At 43.2% G+C, this 21,961-nt stretch overlaps 1 protein-coding gene across 4 annotated transcripts in view; it reads right to left on the bottom strand.

Annotated features, from left to right (window-relative positions):
• Positions 1-21,961, bottom strand: part of ASH1L (ASH1 like histone lysine methyltransferase) — a 142,498-nt gene that overhangs the window by 11,899 nt on the left and 108,638 nt on the right. For all 4 annotated transcript variants that reach the window (XM_074318857.1, XM_074318858.1, XM_074318859.1 and 1 more), the window contains 11 exons: positions 17,952-18,046; positions 12,024-12,097; positions 10,460-10,505; positions 10,255-10,363; positions 7,941-8,147; positions 7,671-7,817; positions 4,270-4,378; positions 3,698-3,862; positions 3,442-3,536; positions 1,822-1,979; positions 1,214-1,366 (listed from right to left, as the gene is read on the bottom strand). In XM_074318857.1, the coding sequence (XP_074174958.1) occupies positions 1,214-1,366; positions 1,822-1,979; positions 3,442-3,536; positions 3,698-3,862; positions 4,270-4,378; positions 7,671-7,817; positions 7,941-8,147; positions 10,255-10,363; positions 10,460-10,505; positions 12,024-12,097; positions 17,952-18,046 (1,358 nt within the window). The remainder of the gene's footprint in view (positions 1-1,213; positions 1,367-1,821; positions 1,980-3,441; positions 3,537-3,697; positions 3,863-4,269; positions 4,379-7,670; positions 7,818-7,940; positions 8,148-10,254; positions 10,364-10,459; positions 10,506-12,023; positions 12,098-17,951; positions 18,047-21,961) is intronic.

The raw sequence follows: 21,961 nt of genomic DNA on the forward strand, positions 1-21,961 counted from the left end.
CCTCTCTATTACCTTAGGTTAACAAAACAGCAGAAAGCCACTAAACTATGAAAATAGCAGACAGAGAAAGAAAAAAGAAAAAAAATTCCTCAGAATTTAGGGAAAGGAAGAAAGACCAGCCAAGCTGATGGCACAAAGCAGCATTTGTTAAAATCTCTCACTGTAAACATCTCTAAATTTTCTGGTCATAGAAAGTCCAGACTTCTGGTCATAGGAAGTTTGTACATTGCCAAACTTCCCACACCAAATTAAAAACTCTCTCCTCTAACCTTACCCCCAACACACACCCAAAAACTGTGCCTTGAAAAAGGAAAGTAGGGGAAAGGCGTTGGCATGAAAATGCTTTGTAAGTAATTTTCTTGCAGCTTTACATCCTTGGCCTTAATGCAGAGGTCAGAGCTTTGTGAACCCTCCGAAATATATGCAAAATTATGTAGATACACTTTTCTAGGGAAAGCGTCCACACTTTTATTATATTAGATTCTCAAAAATATCTGTCAAACAAAAAAGGTTAAGAACCACTTGTAATGTCACATGTTCGTATTTCTTTCTTAAATTGCTATTTCACTGCCTCATTCAGGAAAATTACATCCAAGACAGAGACCTGCTTCTTTCTATCCCATAGCTAAGAAATGTGATTTCTAAATACAGCTCTAGGGCCGGCTCAGTGGCCCAGGTGGTTGGAGCACCAGGCTCCTAACGCTGAGGTTACTGGTTCGATTCCCACATGGGCCAGTGAGCTGCGCCACGTGAGCAACAGGAGGTTGGCGTGAACTGCCGTAAGCAACCGTGTGCTGCCATGAGCAGTGGCCAGCATGAGTGGCCAGCAGCCGGCAAGAGCTGCTGTGAGCAGGCATCTGATGACCGGCGACCGACTGCCTCAGCCGAGGGGAGCACAAGGCTCATAATACCAGCATGGGCCAGGGAGCTGTGTCCTACACAACTAGACTGAGAAACAACGGCTTGAACCAGAGTGGGGGGTGGGGGGGTGGAGCAGAAAAATTGGGGGGGAAAAAATACAGCACTTAACTACGGTACAAATAATACAAAAAGTTGACATACAAGATGTAGGGACTTGAAACAATCCCCAAAGACTACATCCAGCCAGTCCTGTAACTCTCCACAGTCCTGACTCTAAACCGTCCCTTGTTCCGGTCTTGGATGTCGCAGGTGAGAGTAACGACTGTGTGGGACAGGGATGTGGCCACCTCACCTTTATAGGAGATGATCCCATCACAGATCTCTTTGAAGACCTGGGCGAGGCGGGCTGCCCGGGCCACTTCAATGTTCTCCTCTGCGGCTGCCAACCGTCTTGTGCGAACAGACCGGGCTGTCTGCAGGGCGGAGAACTGGGTCATGAAGACGTCTGCAAGGAGGAAGCGGAAATCAGCCTCAGGAAAATGGGAGCTCTATGTGGCTTCTCTTCCCCACGGGCTCCTGCCATGTGTTCTATTTTCCTCGACACTGGTGTCACCTCCCCCTGCAGCTGGCATAGTTATGTGCCCCGTCTGCAAGTTCCTGTCCAGGCAGGAAAGCAGACAGAGGATCCACTACCGCTGTCACGTCCAGGGACTTGCAGGCTGGCAACGCTGTTTGGGGACGGGTGGGAGGGGGTTTCCTCCTGTTCCCTAGAGTAGAAACAAGGCAGCCGGAGACCTGGGAGGGACAGGTTACTGCTGACTGATGCTTGTATGTTTGGATCTTAACTGTTTTGGTCCAGACTAAAAGGAATCTGTGAATAGACTGTTTGAAAGTAGCTGAAAGCACCACTTTTGAGACAATCTTAGGAATTAACAGGACCGTTTCCCAGGCCTCACTCACCAGACTTGATGTTCCCGTCATCTCGGCAGATGCCATTCCAGCGGGTATATAATGACGCCGAGTGAATGTTATCAGTGGTGTGCTTCACTTCCTCCTGTTTCTGCCGAATCTTCTCCCAGTTTCGGACCAAGAACACATGATGCTTTAATACAAAGTTCCTGCCAAGAAAGAGGAAAGGTGTTCCTTTATTCATGAATTCAATCAGCATTTACTCCATGTCTGTTCTACGTAAGCCACTATTAAGATGTTATCAATGAATACTCAGTGAATTCAGCCTTTATAAAAGGAATTACATACAGGGCAACATTACTCAGTTTTGCATCTTGATTCTTTTTTCCCCCCACAAAACAGAAAACATTTCCCTATATTATTTATAGATGGCAATTGAAGCGGCCTGACTTGAAGGCAGAGCTTTGTGGAGGGTTTGTACAAATCCTAGAGGAAGTTGCTGAGATGCAGCACATACAGGCTGAGGCTCAGCTACGACAAGGAGCCTGGCCGGACGGCAGAGCAAAGGCATGTGAGATGGGTGCGTACTGGGCAAACCACGTTAGGGTGGGGCCTCCACACCTCTGAACTTAAAGGAGCCGTGCGTATCGTGACCGAACTTACACAAGCTTGACGATTCTATACTTTTTTACCCTAGCACACATATAAACAGACGTGACCTTGAATAAATCTCAAACTATGGGCCTCAGTAGGTGGAGATGAGACTAATTTTATAGTGCCTGACTCTGGCTCACATTGAAATCACCTGGGGAGCTTTATAAACCACAGATACCTGAGCTCCACCTCTGAGAATTCTGGTTTGAGGGCCCTGGGTGTGGCCTGGGCACCAGGAGTTTGTAGGCACCAAGGCTAACATGCAGCTCAAGTTGGAACCACTGCTCAGGTTATTTCTGTTTTACTCAAGTTTAAACTTTCTATCCCTCAAAGTGTAATAGGATAAACGGGGCTAAAATGATAGTCAAATCACACATAAAGACGAACTTTTGAAGACCCTGGATTCTTAACCTGTTCTGGCCATGGATTCCCCGGCAGCCTGAGGAAGCCTGTGTAACCTTTCTCTGAACACTGTTTTAGACGTACTTTAAAAATAATATAAAATTTTAAGTAATTTTAACACATAGGATTAAAAGGCAACTAAACATACTGAATACTGTTTTTGGAATATTAAAAAACCTGAAAATGTGATATAGAAATAAACATTAATTTTGCATACATGACAGATCTAGTTGTGGCTTTAACAGCCCTAAAAATTCTGAGGTGGAGATGAATGTAAGTGATATTCTGAGATACTTGGAACACCTATAACATGACATGAAAACCTGAACGTGGTGACGAAGTCACGGAAACTGCAAATACGACACACACGCATACACGCACGCACGTGCACACACACACGTTTTTTTTTTTTTTTGCCTACAGGTTGCAGTCGAAGGAAATGCTAAATTTCAGTTAGAAATTAGGGAAAATAAAGACAATTTTTCCCCACTCTGAGCTCACCGATCCCCTGAATCCTTGTTTCAAGACGTGTTCAACTACACAGATGTTTAATAATGTTTAAACTGACAAGCAAATGACGTTAATTTAAGTTCAGTGAAGAAACCTCCTTCTTACCTCTCCCGATTGGACATCGGCTTCATTTGTAACTGGGGGGTCAATCTTGTTGGGGTGTTGATGTTCTCACTGGGTTCCTCAGAGAGGTGGCCTCTCTGAAAAAGACGGATCAGATTGCAGGAAAAGGAAAGTTCGATCAGAGATCAACTCGAAGAGCATTAAAACGACGCTAAAGACACCACCCGTGGGAGTCCCCCAATTTCAGCAACCGCCTTAAGTGGCTATTTGAGGAAAGAGCCGGGAGATGGTTATTCACCCTTTTTTTCAGCTTGTGCTTAGACTTCCTCTTCTCCTTGGACCGCCCGGACTTTCTGTGTGTGGCCACAGTCTGGCTGCTTTTGCTGCTGGGGAGCCCATTCATGCGCTGGCTCTTGCCTCCAATGATCCCTCGGCATTTCTCAAAGCCACACTTACACAGTTGCTTTGAAGGAAAGAGAATAATGCTTATAGCCTGCCATCTCATTCACAAGTTCAAACAGGATGCCTGAGCATCTAGACACCCAAAAGTAAGTCTAAATCAAGGCATTTTCACATAGAGGAAAAAACTGACGGAGAGTAAAATAAATACAAATGAGTTTCTACTGTAATAGAAAGATTACACGTTGGGAAAACTCTACCAGAATAGTTAAGAACTGACTGCAGACCAAAAACGATCGGGCAGTCTGTTCCTGCAGTGCTACAAGGGACCTCTGTGTCCTAGCTCAGTGGAGTGAAGAGAACAATTTTTCCCCAATGAATGGCTACAGATGAGCAATGTTTCCTGAAGGCCTGTATTCTACAGGGCACGGTGACAAAGCCAACCTCCCCTCTTATATTTATTCTTCTTACCTGTTTTTCAACGTTAAAGGAATGAAAGTTGTAATCGTAAGTGAGCTCGGTACCAGCTGGCATATCTTTCAGGGCATACAGTCCGATCCGGTACACGCCATTAACAGACCTAGAGAGAAAGGCAGAGTAGAGGCAGAGGCTTACTGCCACGCCTGGAAACTACCACCACTGGTGCACGGATTTCCAATTTGCCTGTTTCTGTCTCCAGTCACTCGAGTTTGCTGGCCAATCTTTCCCCCCTCAGTCTGTCTCCTGTTCTATTCCGCCTACAGGATACTGTCAAACCAACAGTCCTAAATCAGTTTCCTGGAAAACATGCTCTATGTTGCCGATTCGAATAGGTCTAACTTTTCCTGCTCGGTATTCAAAGCTCCTCTAAAACATGGTTTTAGTTCAGTTATTAACAAGTAAGTTAAAATGGCTTCCTATCGCATCCCTAAGAAAAGCTTATAGTTCCCACTGATCTCCACCTTTCTCACCTGTACGTGAGTCTCTTTTGTTGTTTTACAGTAAGTTATAATGATCTATCGTGCCCAGTTCTAGATGCTTTATATAATTATAGCTAACATTTATAGAGTGCTTATTATATTAGTTATAACATTCTGTTGCACTAACTTATTTAATCCACCCAACAACTGCATTAAAAAAGGTACCATTATTAGGTAGTATTATAACCCCCTTTTCTGAGGCACAGAGAGGGTAAGTACTTGCCCCCAGCAAATGGCTGCAGGAATTGTTTCAAGTCAAGGCAGTCTGGCTTCACAGGCTTCCCCACTACGTCATACTGCTAACAAGTTGTCATTCGGCCTCAGAACAACCCTATGAGGCAGGTGCTATGATTCCAATTTTATATATGAGGTTACATGTGGCTTAGATATTCTGTTCACAGTCACACAGCAATTGCATTAAAAACTAGGGGGTTAAAACCTAGTCTGTTTGACCCCCCAAACTTCTCTTCTCTTCCTTTCTGCTTCTGCCCATGTAGGACACATCCAGGTTTAGCTTGGATACTCCCTTATCAAATGTGAATTTCTCTAACCTTCAGTTTTTGGTATTCTTTTTTTCTAAATTCACAAAGCATTTTTCAGTCTACACCAGAGAATGGAAAAATGTGACAAACTCCCCCCATGTCTTTGTAAATTTTTACTGGCATACAGCCACACCCCAAAGTTTTGTATCATAACATTTAAAATTTGATTATATACTGTATTAATTTTTTTTTTTTACAGGATTTTATTGGGGAACAGTGTGTACTTCTAGGCCTTTTTTTCCAAGTCAAGTTGTCCTTTCAATCTTAGGTGTGGAGGGTGCAGCTCAGCTCCAGGTCCAGTTGCCGTTTTCTACTTGCAGGGGGCACAGCCCACCATCCCTTGCGGGAGTCGAACCGGCAACCTTGTGGTTGAGAGGACACATTCCAACCAACTGATCCATCCGGGAGGCAGCTCAGCTCAAGGTGCCATGTTCAATTTTAGTTGCAGGGGGCGCTGCCCACTATCCCTTGCGGGAGTCAAGGAATCGAACTGGCAACTTGTGGTTGAGAGGATGCGCTCCAACCAACTGAGCCATTCGGGAGGCAGCTCAGCTCAAGGTGCCGTGTTCAATCTTAGTTGCAGGGGGTGGAGCCCACCATCCCTTGCGGGACTTGAGGAGTTGAACCGGCAACCTTGTGGTTGAGAGACCACTGGCCCATGTGGGAATCAAACCGGCAGCCTTCGGAGTTAGGAGCATGGAGCTCTAACCGCCTGAGCCACCAGGCCGGCCCTAAAAATGTTTTTTTAGGGGTATAACTTACATGGAGTTGAATACACAAAGCTTAAATACATAGCTTGCTCAATTTTATATATATATATATATACCTCTGTAAACTCCCAGAAAGCTCCTCTCCCAACCAGTACCCTCCCCACAAAGGACTGCACTATTCTGATCTCTATCACCACAGATTAGTTTTGACCATTTTGAACTTCAAATAAATGGAACCTCAACCGCTGTTTCTTCAAATATTCTGTTTCTTTCTCTCTGTTCTCCTTCTGGGACACTAACGAAGCATATGTTGGTCTGCTGATGGTGTCACGGAGGTTCCTTAGGGTCTGTTCTCTTCAATCTTTTTCCTTTCCGATCCTCAGACTTGATAATTTCCATTGTCCTATCATCTAGTTCACTGATTCTTTCCATCTTTGTTTAGTGTATCTGCCTTTAAGTCTCTATTAGGGACAAGTCCTGTTGAGTTATTTTTTTCCTTTGAATGAGCCATTCTTTGCTATTTCTTTGTATTCCTTATGATTTTAAGTTGAACACTGGACATTTGAATTTAATAATGTGATAACTCTGGAAATCAGATTCTCCCCCTTCCCCAAGGTTGGCTTTAAAAAAATTTTTTTTGTGTGTGTGTGGTTGTTGTACGCTATCTCTCTACCAAGATCAGCCCGAGGTGTAAACTCAGTGTCTTCTTATGTCTGTCCTGAGCCTTTCCTTGGATATGCACAGTCACATTAAATTTTCCCCCATATATGCAGTTGCTTTTGAATGACCTAATCTTTAATGCCTGGCTCACGAAAGGGGAAAAGTGAAAAATGAAGGGGGAAAAAGAGGGCACTGGCCCTTTAAATCTCCCGGAAGTTACTTCAGCTGGAGGGAGAGGTGCTTGCAACAACCTGGCAACTGACAATCAGAACAGATCCCAGTATTTGGAGGACAGGGTCCTTTTTACCCACCCTGGTTTCTGCAAACTGTGCACAAGCTGTTCCAGGAACATGCGTACAGCTGCCTGCCATGTGGCTGGTGATGGAAGATGGGCAGCTGCGACTGCTCTAGGAGCTCAAACTGACTCAAACAAACTGCGATTTACCATCGCAGCCTCCCCTGGCAGTTGCGAGCCTTCAACAGATTCTACAATTCCAGAATCGTTCTACCAGACCGATGGTGCCTGTGCAATTGTCTAAGGGGAGGTCGATTTCTGGTGCTTCCTACTCCACCATCTTCCCAGAATTCTCTCCTATCCTATTCTCTTTTTTGAATTGTTTTTCAGATGTGTTTTTTTTTCTTCTCAATTGTATTCTAATCTATTGCCCTTGTTTTTATTTCTCATTGTGACAAATCCAGTGGGCTGACAGGAGAAGAACCATGTAACACAGTGCCTGGGACATAATAAGGTGTCAGTAACTAGTAGGTATTATTATTGTTTCCTATACACATACACATACTTATAATTTCCTGGGAGTGAGCAGTTAGGCTGAAGTGAAGACGTATCAGAAGCTTACTCTCTGCCTGGAGGGCCTAGTAAATGGGAAACTGCCTGCGCCGCTTTGTGGCAGCTGAGTGACACTGTGGACAGATCAATCTCTGGGTGCCCTCACTGCCTCTGCTCTGCTGGATTCTTGGCTTCACCTCCCCTGCTTCCTTACCATTTCTGCATCTCACAGTTCGGGTCACAGCTGTGGTTGATGAATCGAGCCTCATTTCCCATGCGGTAACTGTCAATCACCATCCCGCTGTCCAGGTTCAGACAATAGTGGTCACTGTGATTGTGATACTGCTCAATCATCCTGTTCCTGAGGAGAGACATGATGGAAAGCCACTTACTGGTTAAGCTGAAAGTCATTTCCAATGTTCCCTTTTCCATTCTAACCTGGTACCTTTGTCACCTTACCGGGTACCATCATTCACTACTGTACCTGAACTCCTGCTCGCTGACAACCTCCCCTAGGTATTCAATGATGAACTGCCCGGCTTTTAGGGGTTCTTTGGTTCTGATTCCCCAACCTTTTTCCTCAGCTCGAAATCGTTCTAGACATTGCACCCACTCATGCCTCTGTATCCTCTGGTTACAGCACTGCTCACCACAGGGGCAAGTGTTGGGGGAACACTCGGCAAAGATCATTCTGGAAAGAAAAGGAATAATTGCATGTCAATTAACATTATATATGCCTTCATGAACCCACCTAATGTTTTGTAGGAATTTTTAAAAAGAATACATGAAATTATTTTAATAAGGTTAGACTGGTTAACAAGGTAATATTGTGGTTGCCTCGATGTCCTGAATCAATTCAAAACATTTACCTTTCATGGTCATTTTGACTTTGGGGAAGAGCCAGAAGTCGCATGGTGCCAGATCTGGTGACTATGGTGAATGAGAACACATCGTAATGCTTTTATTTGACAGAAATTGCCATACGAGAAGTGATGTGTGACATGGAGCTTTTCTGTTGTGATCACAAAATACAGTGAACGCTGCTGCCGAGTGCCATCCAACAGAAAGGCAGGGATCTTCAATATGGGAAGTGACACATCAAACCTTAGTAACAGTGGGTGACAAGTTTCAACTTGTTTGGTGTAGTCAGTCGGGTGTGAGCTATGGTTGAGGGAAGGTGTATTTTAAAGTGTGCCATAAATCATCCTCCATCATGACAATGCTCTGTGTCACACATCACTTCTAGTATACAGCAATTTCTGTCAAATAAAAACATTATGGTGTGTCCTCATCCACCTTATTCACTGGATCTGCCACCCTGTGACTTCTGGCTCTTCCCCAAAGTCAGAATGATTCAGGACATCGAGGCAGCTACGACAGTGCAACTAAAGACACTCAGAAAGAGGACTTCCAGAACTGCTCCAGAAAGTGGCAAGAATGATGGGATAAGTGTTCGAAGCGAGGAGGAGTATTTCCAGGGGAATTATTGGCAATGTGTCTTTTACTGTAATAATTTTTTTAATTTAAACATTTACCATATTGTTTGATCACACCTCGTACAATGCCAAGACATTTATAGTGATGTAGGTAGATAAAGTAGAATTTCCCCACCGGCATGCTGAAGCAGGAGGTACTGAAACACTGACTCCCCCAGCCATCAGGACAGATGACTAGAGACCAAAGAAGCAGCTGTCCTTGGCCAGAAAAACTATCCAGGAGTATTGGTGTGCATTTCAATGGGTCCTTTTGCTGTAAATTTGCTTATGTTAATACTGAAACCAACAAACTATCTGTACTCCTTTATCTCCATCAGACATTTCCATTTTGAAATCTCATTGTCATTTTAATATCAATGGTCCCAAATGAAAATCATAATTTTTATCTCTAAACCAGTCACACTGCACACTCGCTATCTCTGAAAATAACATTACCACCTCTTACTGACATCACTGACTCAATCATGTCTGTATTTGTCTCATGCTAATGGTTCATTAAGCCAGCTTTCCCCTCAAATATATCATGTCCTCCTTCTCTCGCACTGCCATCAGCCTACTTTATTCTCTCATGGCTACTTATTGAGACCTAGGAATGTTTCTACAGCTCTGCTTAATACTTTATGAACTTTGTCTCACATAATCCTCACAAAAACCCCCCATAGAAAAAAAGGTATTATTATTTTTATTAGAGGGGTTAAATAACTTTCCTCAGGAATCACAAATAGTAAGAGGATTAAAACCTGGGTACATAAGACTCTAAATCTCATTCTTTTTCTGTTATTCTATTCATCCCATGGATCATCTGAATGTGTGTCCCCCCAAAATTCATAGTTGAAGCCCTACCCTCTGCCGTGACGGTATCTGGAAGCAGGGCCTTTGGGAGGCAGACAGGGAGTGGGGACCTCATGAGGAGATCAGTGCCCTTGCGAGAAGGGAAGACAGAGATCTCTCTCTCACTCTCTTCCCCTGAGTGTGCACTGAGGAAAGACCACGTGAGCACATAGGGAGAAGGCAGCTGTCTGTAAGCCAGGAAGTGGGTCCACGCCAGACACCGAATCTATTGGCATCTTGACCTTGGACTTCACAGCCTCCTGAACTGTGAGAAATAAATGTCTGTTGTTTAAACCGCTCAGTCTGTGGTATTTTGTTATGGCAGCCCGAGCAAACTACAACAGCCCAACAACTATGTTTGTGCAACTTCTTGAGGAAAAGTCTAAGAGGCTATTTAACGTTTCCCTCCAAATGAAGTGTCTTACAAATTGCAAAGCCTACACTTTTAGAGGCGTCAGTTTAGCACAGTACCGATTGAGGCAGTCGTCCACACAGCCTTTCCCGGTGTCATCATCTGGCTTCTTACAGTTACAGGTGGGAGCCTCGTAACCAGACAGGGGTTTGACATCAACGTAGACATCTTGAGAGAAGACAGCAAAGAATAATTTGTGAAAATAAAGGATAAGAAGAACACTGATGGTACGGAGACAGAAAAAACAGCTCCCAAGTTACTCACTTGAACGGATTTTTTTATATAGGGGGACATCTGGCTTTTTGTATAGCTGGAAGAAAAAAAAAGAAAAATCTTGATATAGCATTAACTTCAAATGCCAGACAGCAGCATTAATCACTGAAAATACAGGAAATTATCCATGTGCTCTGCCCATATGGAAATATTTACAAGATTTTCTGGGTTGGACACATTTGAGAGAAACTCTTGGTGCGATCACTTTTTTCCCTGAAATAAAAGGTGACTTACTAGATCAGGGTAAGAGAGAACTAGACTCACAGAAGATATATAAATATAAAATAGTTTAAAGAAAATGCATTTTGAATTATATGTTGCTTCAGCATGTTGTTGGATAGACTAATGAAAATCACACTGCAGATCAAAGCTATTCATTTGGATAAATTAAGATTCTATTTCCCTCTGAAAAAAAGGGAAACCTGGCCTAGGGCTTTTCAGATGGTCTAAGTAGGTATATGAAATTAAAAAGATGAGTACCCTTGCTTTTTCAGGGTGGGTATTGCAGGAAAACACATTTTACATTTTCATTAAGGCAATTAATTTAGTGAATAAAGAAGCTGGGGCAGGCAGGAAAATGAAACTCTCACACTGTAATCAAGAACACATTAGGAGGAAAAAAAAAGAATGTATTAGAAGAGAGGTAGTCAGTTGGCCAGTGTTTTACCATAGAAGATAGTATAAAAAAGTAGCCACTTGGTGTAAGCTCAGTGCCTTGGTCTATAAAAATAACCCCACTATCGTTTTTCAGTGGGTATAGTCAAAGCACTGTCTCCCTCATTCTTATGAACTCTCTGAGACAAATATGTAAGCTATGATCCTCTCAGAATTCAAGCAAGGCCACCAAAGAAGAGAGTGCAGAAGAAAATGTCCATTGCTTTTGGCATTCCAAAATTAAACTTTGATGGAATTCTGGCAAAACTCAGGAGCTTATTCACCTCACTTGCATGACTATTTTTATTTCCCAGTGGTGGAAATGTATGGGGTCTTGGGGCTATAGCTTAATACAAAAATTACTGGGGGAAACTTTTCCATTAGGAAAGCAAGAGAAAAACAGCACCTTCCTATTTTTAGTTCCCAGTATATTTCAAGATCTTTTAAAAGTAGAAGAGTGTTAAACATTTTCCCTCTTTCCTTTGGTAGAAGAATTCTTTTTGTATGTGAAAAATAAATTCCAAACTGATGGGAAGGAGCCAACAAAAATAAAGCCTGAAATTTCTTAGTGCTGCTGGCAGTACATTTAAATTCTCTGGAGACCTGCAGCCAACAGGATTCTTACAGAACAGAATCTTTGCTACCAAAATAAAAGTCCAGAATAATAACAGAAGGTTGCCTAGGGAAGTAGGAACTTACTGCTATTTTGAAGTATGAGTAAAGGCAAATAGGTCACATTAAATATGGATGCAAATTCATTTTTTAGAAGTCTCTAACCTTCACAGGGACACTTCTCTATACTTCCTAAAATGAAAGCATACCAAGGAAGCAGAGAAAAAGACTTGTACCGCCCCCCCCTTACCACTTAAGAATGAAACCTGGTAAGACAGGCTCATTGTACCTGATTATGTTTCCATTGCCAAAGGATGTCATAGGGAAGCTGGAAGTCAATTCTCTTTTGCCTTAGATACTTTCCTGAAACAAACAAAGAAATACTATAAATGTCAATGTCTATTCATAAAAGGGCCTAATAGCCATAAGAGCTAATATGCACTGACTAGAAAAATAAAGATTTAATTTTAATTTTATGGAGTTTTTCCATCACCAATTTTTATTTTAGCTACTATTTTCTGCCATGTAGTATATGTTAAAGATATATTTTAATAGTAGCCTATATAAGACAATGTAGCCAATTTACTACCAACAATACGCAGGACATTACGAAGCAAATGAAATACTAAGAACTGTCTGATTAGTAAGATCCCTCACTGAGCACCCGCTCCCCACTCTCCTCCATCACTGGACATAATCGACGGGGGACTATAAAGAGGGGAAGTAGCAGAGTTTTCTAAAATGGCAGTCCCTGAACTTAATCTAGTGTTTACATGGAAATTTACGATCTGTTAGTTTTTTTCCTATTAAAAAGCACCACTAGTTTTTAATATGTAAGATATGTCAACTTCAAAGGCTCCTCAGGGAGGTCGCCTCAGCTTCCTTACTGCCCTTGACGCGCTGTCACGATAGGACTTACACTTTCCCGAGTTATTTGGATACTGGTCCTGATGGTTGTGTCTAAAAGTGATGCCAGAGGTGAAACTACTTTAATACGACTACTGAGACGTTACACACATTGTCATTACGCTGACACTCGTCCTAAAGGTGTAAAGCAATGGCGGGTGAAACTGCAGGCATCTGCGTGTAAATCGAGGCAAGTGGCACCAAACTGTATGAGCAAAACGAAGCCAGCAGGAACGACTGTGCCGGCTCGTCAGGATGCGCTTGATGAAGTGACAAAGATTAGGTTAAACCCTGACCCGAGCCAAACCGTGTAACCATCCACAGGACACGGAGGCAGTGCGCATAAAGCTGCATTCGGAGGCGTGACACTGTCACATGAAATGCACTGTGCAAACACGGGAACAGAGGGCTGAATTAGCTGCTTTGCTAATGACCACCATTTTTACTTGAAAGAACTGACGAACTCCAGTCATGCTGACTTAGGAACTGAAACAGAGGCCAGTGAGCTTGTTACTCCTAGAAACAACTGAAAATATCTGTTTCCAATGATAACATGCAAGTCGGAAGTGAACACTGGGAGTTTGGAAAACTCGATGTCCACTACCGTGAGACTCTGTTTTCCAATACTTAAAACTTTCTCATAAAATAAGTGGCAACACAAACAAATGTGAACTGTTTTGGATACATATAGGGAATGGAAGAGCAATAGAATTCAACAAAGCAGTATTTTTTGATGACCAATGCATGAAATGATAAAAATCAGACATGGGTAAAAATCCATTTAAAGTTCAAGAAAGACAAATGGCTATTAATGTAACAGAATACAAAAAGTTCATTGATTTCAAACTCTACACTGCAACGCGCCTTTAAGAAAATACTACATTTATATTTTTACTGTCAAAGAATATCTACAATTACCTAAAATTATGAAAATATTCTTCTCTTTTACAACTTTTTATCTGTGTGAGGTCAGATATCTTCATGTACTTAAACCAAAATAACATTCCAACAGATGGAATGCAAAAACAGATTAGAAAATCCAGCTGTCTTATATTAAGACAGACATTAAAAACATTTGCAAAAATGTAAAATAAAGATACTTTTCTCATTAAAAAATTTTTTGGAAAGTTATTTTTTATAAAAATGTTATTTTAACATGTACTGTATAATGAGTTTATTTATTGACAAGTCTGATGACACAGCAGCATGGGTTACAGGTATATCTAGGAAGAAATAACTATGGAGGTAAGGTAATAATATAAGATTCCGGGGTTACACCTGGTAGAAGTCTAGAGTCCAGCTGCTGATAGGGAAACAAAGCTGAATGTATAACTATGAGGCCTATAATGAGAAACTGGAAACAACTTAAAGGTTTACCAATGGGAAGTAAGCTTTGGTACATTTGAATACGAGCTACACAGCTATTAAAGCAAAATGAGGTGTATATTTACTCACATGAAACATATTCTCCAAGTTGCAGAACAACATTATAGCACGGGCTCATTTTTTTAAAACTTAAAACAAAGTTAACTAGCTATATATGATGGGGTCTGACTGGGGAAAGGCATGAGGGAACTTTCTGGGGTAATGAGAACGGCCTTGGGAGGGTTTGGGTTACACAGGTGCATGGAAAATCTAAAAACCTCAGCAAATGTACATTTAAGATTTGTGAATTTTACTGATGGTGAATTCACCTCTAAAGAAAAACGTATAAACAAATACTGAGATCTTGGTCCTGTGTGTATGCTGAAATATTTCGGGGGAAGTATATCAATGCCTGCAGTATACTGTGAAATGCATTAAAAAATAAGATGGATTAATAGATGGATAGATAAATATATGATGAAGTAAATAAAGTCAAATGTTAATGACAAAATCTAGGTGAAGTGTTCACTAAAATTTCTCCTAACGCTGAAGGCTGCGGGTTCAATTCCCATATGGGCCAGTGAGCTGCGCCCTCTACAGCTAAGATTGTGAACAACAGCTCTCCCTGGAGCTGGGCTGCCGTGAGCAGCTGGAGGTTGGCGTGAGCTGCCGTGGGCTGCTGTGGGCTACTGTGTGCCACCAGGAGCGGCTGGCAGCCAGCATGAGTGGCTGGCAGCCGGCAAGAGCTGCCGTGAGCTGCTGTGAGCGGTCAACCGGTGACCGACTGCCTCAGCCGGGGGGAGCGCAAGGCTCATAATACCAGCATGGGCCAGGGAGCTGTGTCCTACACAACTAGACTGAGAAACAACGGCTTGAACCGGAGGGGAGGGGGAAAGCAGAAGAAGGGGGGGAGAAAAGTTCATAATGAAGTGTTGGAAAAAGACAACTATACAGGAAAAAGTTTGAAAGGGTATATGCTAAACCATTATATCTTTAGGAAGGGAGACTTTATCTTTTAACTCACACTCGTTTATATTAGAATTTTTTTATCAGTATGTACTGCTTCTTAAAAACAATATAAAAATAATTTTTAAGAAAGTCAAAATTGGTCATAAGATAGGACTGTTAAAAAAGAGACAACAGGCCCCAAACGGAGTCAGTTGTGCTAAGCCTACATCACCACACTTAAGATTTAATTACAGTTTCAACCTTCCCTACGAATGTAATTTCCTGGTTAGCACTAGTGGGGTAATCCGCCTGACAGACCCCTCCCGTCTCCCAAAGAAAGGTGACCATGCTTGAAATGATCCTTTCTTTTGTGTCTGATGACTTCCTGTCCCACCCCTTTCTGTCTTTAAAAGTCTCCCATTTTGCACAGCAACCTGGAGCTCTGTTCTGTCCGCTGGACGGGATGCTGCCCGATTCATGAATTGCTGAACAAAGCCAATTAGATCTTCCAATGTAGTCAGCTGAGCTTTAAAAGGAAAAAGCCCTGAACGTGAAGAGTTAACTCTTTTCCTTACCAGTAATATCTTACGTGTTTACTGTAGAGAAGAGGGTGTAAAAGAATGAAGGAGGAGATCGTAGTTTTGAATTTTTTAAAAGAATACCTTTTCTTTTTTTTTCTAGGAAAGAAATTTCTACATCTACTTCCACTAATCTCAAAGAACAATTTCCTGCCACAGCCGCCTGACATCGCGCCTGTTCCCAGCAGCGAGGATCCACGGTGGTTAACGATGCTTTTCCTGGTTATTTGTATCCCTCCTCTCCAGTCCCTATATTGAGAGTTGGAACAAAAACATGGTTCCTCCCCCGAAACGTTCTGAAACCAGAGCCAGCTAATGCACGGCTAGAAGTGAGCCCCACCTAGAGATTTTCTTTATCAAATCCTGCTGGAGCGGATACTTCGGGGGAACCTAGGCAGGAGCTCCTTATTTGGGGAAAAAATGCTTCTTTCGCTAATCTTTGTTTGAAAAATGGGGGGAAAATCATTTAAATCCCAGGTGCAAATTAGATGAAATCTAATATTTTGGTGAATTTTTCATACTGTGTGCTCAAGCCTTGAGATCGTAAGTCCTGCCACCCAACACTACGGAAGGAGCAAAGAAATCCTTTCCTTTTCTCTCTGAAAGGTGGTCATGTTTTCCTTTAAATGGGACTTGTAAATTACTTCTTATTTTCAAAGCCTACTTATCATTAGTAGGTTCTAGGAAATAGGTAAATCTGTTGAAAATCTGTTTCCACTGCTATGACCTCACTAGTAAAAACAAAAGGCTTTTTCAAGAGAACTTTGGCATTAAGCCCAGAGAAAATGGCACTTAATTCTTACCTTCATTAAGTGCGCACTAGCTGAGTTACCGGCTGAGAACTAAGCCTTGTAACTCTGGCCTGTAGCTAAACCGCTCTCCAGCCGCCCGACACAGAAGTTACAGCCCACGGATCCTCAGCGCAGAACCTGTCCTTGTCTGCTGCTCTAAGTCCCCCTGGTGCCGGGCCCTCTGGGGATTAGATAATGGGGCCACAGAGACGAGCCCCACGGTCAGGACGGTCAAGGGAGCACAGCTGAAGAGAAAACACTCTGCAGGTGGGACTCACATCTTCTGCACAGGAAAGGTGTTCCTGAGAAAACGCTGTCATCCACACTCAGCAACTTAGCCTCACTGCTCCTCTTCTCTCATTTATACAACAATAACTGTTCAAGTTCTACTCTGTACCAGACACTGGGAAATCAGAGGAGAATAAGACATGTGCCCTGTACTCCTGGAACGTGTAATATAACGGGGGAGGCAGATAATAAGTGAGTAAACATACAGTCATTACAGAGTCTAGAAAGAAAGACAGGGTCCTTGATACAGAATAAAGAAAGGGACCTTCTTTGGTGGGAAAACCAGGAAAGAAATTTTAAAGAAAATGATAGTTAAGCTGAAACTGACATTAGGCTCATCCTTAAAGGGTGAGAAGAAACCAATCATGGGCAGAGTTTGAAGAAGAGGTTTCCAGGCAATGGGAGTAATAAGCATGACGATCGTCTGGTGGGAAATGGCTGGTACGTTCTTTTGAAAGAAGACCAACATGACCTCATACAGTAAACAAGGAGCAGACAGGAACGGAGGTGGGGGCTGCTGGGGCAGTCAGGGCCAGGCCACCCCTCAAAGGCAGGCTCCGGAGTTTGTAGCTGACTCGAAGGCGGAGCCACCGGAAGGTGTTAAGTGTCATCCAGTTCAGCTGAGAAAACCATCTCGTGTCACTGCGTGGACAGCGGAACGCAGGGGCGAGCGGGGAAGTGCACAGACCTGTCGGAAGGCTACTGCAGCAGCCCGAGCAAAGGCGGAGAGGCACGGAGCTGGGCGCTGGCAACAGAATTTGGAGAGAGTAGGAGACAGTTCAAGCATGGAAATAACAGAACTTGGAGACGGACTGGATAAGGTGCTGAAAGAACGACAGGAATCTGGGATGACGTCCAGGTACCTCCTGCTTGTCGGACACGCTTCATGGTAAGATCCTAGAAGCTACTATCACCCAAATGCTAAACAAAGCCTCAACATTTTCTCCAAAAATAAACAGAAAGTGAAATCTTGCTCAATTTTCAAGCAGCTCTATAATGATCAGGGAGAGCAGTGGGCCTTCTTCCTTTGATTATTACATACCCATAAGTCATCTCACCCCTTTGAAACACTTGAAACCGAGCTGCCAAGTAGTTGGCTTTTCCTATAGGATGTGCTTAGGGAACCGAATGCTCCAGATGGATGTTGCTTACTGAAACTCCAGTGAGGAAGTTACGTCATTCTGACTCCTCGACAGCAAAGAGTTTGCAGGATTCCTCAGAGTGCGTATACAAACTAATGGTAAAGAAAGAGCTCGACCCCACTGGAGATACAGAAGACCCTTCGCCCAAACTCGAGAAACAGCATTTCTTCTCAGCAATGTCCTGTGTACTGATACTCACCAACATGAATGGGGGCGGGGAATAACCCGTACTCATGCTCTCCTGGGGCGTACTCCAGCTTCTCCTTCTTTAATTGGATCAGTCGGCTCTTTGGGCTATGATAAGACAAGAATGGAAAACAGTCAGAGGCAATGCAATTTCCTCACTCTATCAAGAGGATTTAACAGTGGCTTAAGTCTTAAATACACATTTCTGGGGGGACAGATGTCAAGTACTTTCAAATATTTTTAAAACCTACATTTCTGGAATAGCCTTTTAGGAATGATACATTCAGCTAAAACAGGAACGAAGCCAAGCCGACATTTACCCTGCTGCCATTAGGGTAGAAGCAAGCACGTAACAGACAGTAGTCAGGGAAATAAACATTTGGCAGCCTGAGATGAGCAAACATACAAAACCACAAGAAATTCCAGGCTCACCTGCATAGTTCTAGTCCCCCAAATAAATGAGCCCTGAATACATCCCATCAATTACTCACTGGCTCCCTAACAAAAATGATTCCATCCTTGATTCTGCAACCCTGATGTCTACGGTACGTGACACCATCAGGGGTCTGCGGATCACGTGAGCAACTGTCTCCCTCGTTCCTGGCCAGGTCCGGCTGCGCGGCTAGGTGCAGCATGGCCGCTTACTTCCCTGTTGCTGATAACAACGTGGCCTCTCATTTGTTTAGTACTCTGCTCTGTGTGAGTGCTGCGGGCTGGCAGGTTAAGAGAGAGCATCTGGCTGTCTTTGTCAGTTCGTCCGAGACTGAACACGGCCAGCGTTTTCTGTGCTTCTCATTTGACTGTGAGCCACTGTTCATCGACATCACTCAGGAGGAAAAGCTTCCAGCCTGTAGGACTGAAGCGCGGCCGCTGCAGACAGGAAGCTGGACGCCGGTTCTGTGACAGGTGCTCACTTCTGGCCTATGGCTTAAGCTGCAAAGAGACGCCTCGTTCTATGTCTATGTGTATAAATAACATGAGACTCCTTGTTCTATGTGTGTAAATAAAAACACCCTTTTGGTTTTCTTATCAAAAGAAGGCAATGTGCCTCTATTTATAGAGGTGACCCATTCAGGATTTGTGGCCAGCTTTCTCGCTCCATGGTAATGAGCAGTTTTACTGATTTATCATTTGGATGTAATACAGGGATATCTAATCCAGACAGGCAAACCCGCCACCAAACTGGAGAAAGAGTATATAAGTACTTCAGAAAGAAACGTAAAAAGCTAGGATTCCTAACAATCATTAATTGCTATTGAATTTAGCTTAAATATTTCTTGGCGTTAAGCACTATTCACCTTATTTTCAAGTCATGTCACCTTTAATCTAGGCCCCAAACTTAAAATAATAAACCTATTAAGATGTCTTCTATCCTCAAACTATCCCTGAAGTTGCCCAGACAGCTGCTGAGGGAGTCACAAGAAGGGCCTGTCCCCCACCTCATGCCACACACATCACTATTCCAAGAGCTTCCTGTCCGGCAAATCAACACGAAGTCCAAGTTCCCTAGTTAATTACGTTAAGCCGTATTTTATTCATGTGCGTACGTCTGAGCTACTGCGTACTTTGATGGTTGAACAAAAGCGTACTAACGTTCCTATACTGCACCGGAACAGTAACTGTCAAAACTTTATCCTCTTTGTCAAGAACATTTGTTTTTCTAGGTTGGATTTTCCTTGTCAGTTGGTGACAATCATAACATACGTTTTATTGGATGTATCAGAAGGGTCTGCAGAATTGTCAGTGCCTTCACTTTCTATGTTTTCATTCTCTGAGTAACTTTTGGTTAAATCTTTATGAGTGATTTATAAAGGACTCCATTTCCATTCATTATGATATTATTTATAATTACAATAGGTTAACCAAAGCCACTCACTCTTATCTAAAGGTGGTTTCTGATTTGTTTCATACAATTGCCTAAAAGCCACAGCTAGAAGCAAAAACCAATACTGTCGGAAGAAACATCAAAGCGGCCTCAGGAAATGACTGTATCAGTTATTTCTGACTAATGATACTACTGGGAATAGATTTACCGGGACAGATTTCCCTTTATTAGCTGACAGCATTACCTCAAACAGATGCCTGTTGGATTGTAAAAAGGGACAGAATTTCCAAGACGTTTTAAGCCAGGAAACAAATGACTTTGTGAAAGTCACTTTCTATAACTCAAGACCAGCAAAACAAGAATTAACTACCTAGGACTGAACAAACTGATTTAATTGTGGTCAATATTCCATTTTTAATGAGTGCATGATAAAGACCATTTCTTTCAGCTCACTTTTTCTATAATTCTCAAGTTCATAGGCTATACTTGTATAAATTAGAACGAAATATCCGTTAACTGGTATACTGTTCCAAATGTCTTAAATTTAGAAAAACTATCCTGTGAAAATTCTTAATATCGATTAAAAGCCTACCCGAAAACTTAATACAATTTCTGTAAAAAAAAAAAAAAAATAAATAGATAAACTTAAAAAATGTTTCTAAACATTGTTACTTCAAATCTCTTTTCACCCCTCCGCAAAAGGCATGGTCAGCAGAGCAGCCATAAAAAGGAGATGAAAGCACAAGCGCTGAATGTCTCCGCACTGGCCTGCTTAAAAAATGATTCAGAATACGGCATCTGTATAATGTAAAGTACCTCTCCTGTCCCCATTTAGAAAAACCACCAGCTCTTCCCTGCCTGTGCAGGGACACCCCCGTGCTCCCCACTGAGTTTCTTTCCTGTGTGTCTCCTTTACTTTTACAGGTAGCACTTTACAGCTGCAACTTCAGTCACCAAATGTGTGGAGGTATTGCCCACCCCAAGTCCTTCTGCGACACCAGCGGGGTGTCAATGCTGACACTACACTGGAGAGCAAGCACCAGACGAGCACCAGACGGCACAGGGTAAGGGCCCAGCCCCACAGACTGCCCTCCACCCCGCTCCCAGACGCCGGTCATAAGTCTAGGTCAGCTGAGCTTCTGACCAATCGGCTGTACATGGAAGCTTCCCACGACCCCCTCCTGGGTCTGATTAATTTGCTGGAGCGGCTCACAGAACTCAAGGTAACAGTTCACTTCCTGTTTCCCAGCTTATTAGAGGATGTGCTAAAGGACCCAGGTGAACGTCCAGACGCATCTCTGCGGAGGGCCAGGCATGAGGGAGGGGGCGGAGCACTAGTGCCCTCTGGGCCCACACTCCACGCACCCCAACATGTGCCCCAACCCAGAAGCGCCCTGAACTCTGCACTGTGGGGATTTTACAGAGCTTCCCACACAGGCATGGCTGATGAGTAACTCTGATTTCCAGGCCCTCTCTCCTTTGGAGGACGGGGCGTGGGGCTGAAAATTCCCAGCTTCTCCTCAGGGCTTGGTCCTTCTGGGGACAGCCCCCCGCCAGGCGCCCACCCAGCGTCCCCTCAATAGGATCAAGATGCTCCCAGCATCTGATCACTTAGGAATTTCCAAAGGTTTTGGGAGCCCTGTGTCAGGGTCAGGGCCAAAGACAAATGTCAGAACAAGGACGCTCCTTGTGTTCTCGTCACTTAGGAAATCGCCAGGGTTTTCGGGACTTCGTGCCAGGAGCCAGGGCAGAGAGCGACACAGGTGTTTTCTGATAGCTCACATTTCCCATGTGTTTTAGGACCATGGAGTTATTAGGTAGGACCAATAAGATACGTAAGTGGATACACTAAACTGGGGACCATGAAGAATCCAAGTAGTACGCCTCCTAAACATAACGATACCTATAAAATCCTCAGGAAACTGGACTGCCATCCGCACCATGGCTTAGAAAATCCCATAATTTAAGGGAATAAGTAACGGCACTTCTTGGCAGGTTAGGAAGACGGGCAAATGTGGGCGTTTAGAGAAAGAGGAGTCTTTCCCAGGTCCTCCATGTGAAACCTGACAGAGGTAAGGCGGAAGGATTCTGGTTCCTCATCTCCGTAGGTCAGTTGATAAGGGCAATAAAATACTTTTGACACATAAGAGTAACTTAGAATTTTATCAGTGTTTCCAAGCCAAAGCTGATTCTGAAGG

The sequence above is a fragment of the Rhinolophus sinicus genome, linkage group LG14, assembly GCF_036562045.2.
Source record: "Rhinolophus sinicus isolate RSC01 linkage group LG14, ASM3656204v1, whole genome shotgun sequence".
Lineage (NCBI taxonomy): Eukaryota > Metazoa > Chordata > Mammalia > Chiroptera > Rhinolophidae > Rhinolophus > Rhinolophus sinicus.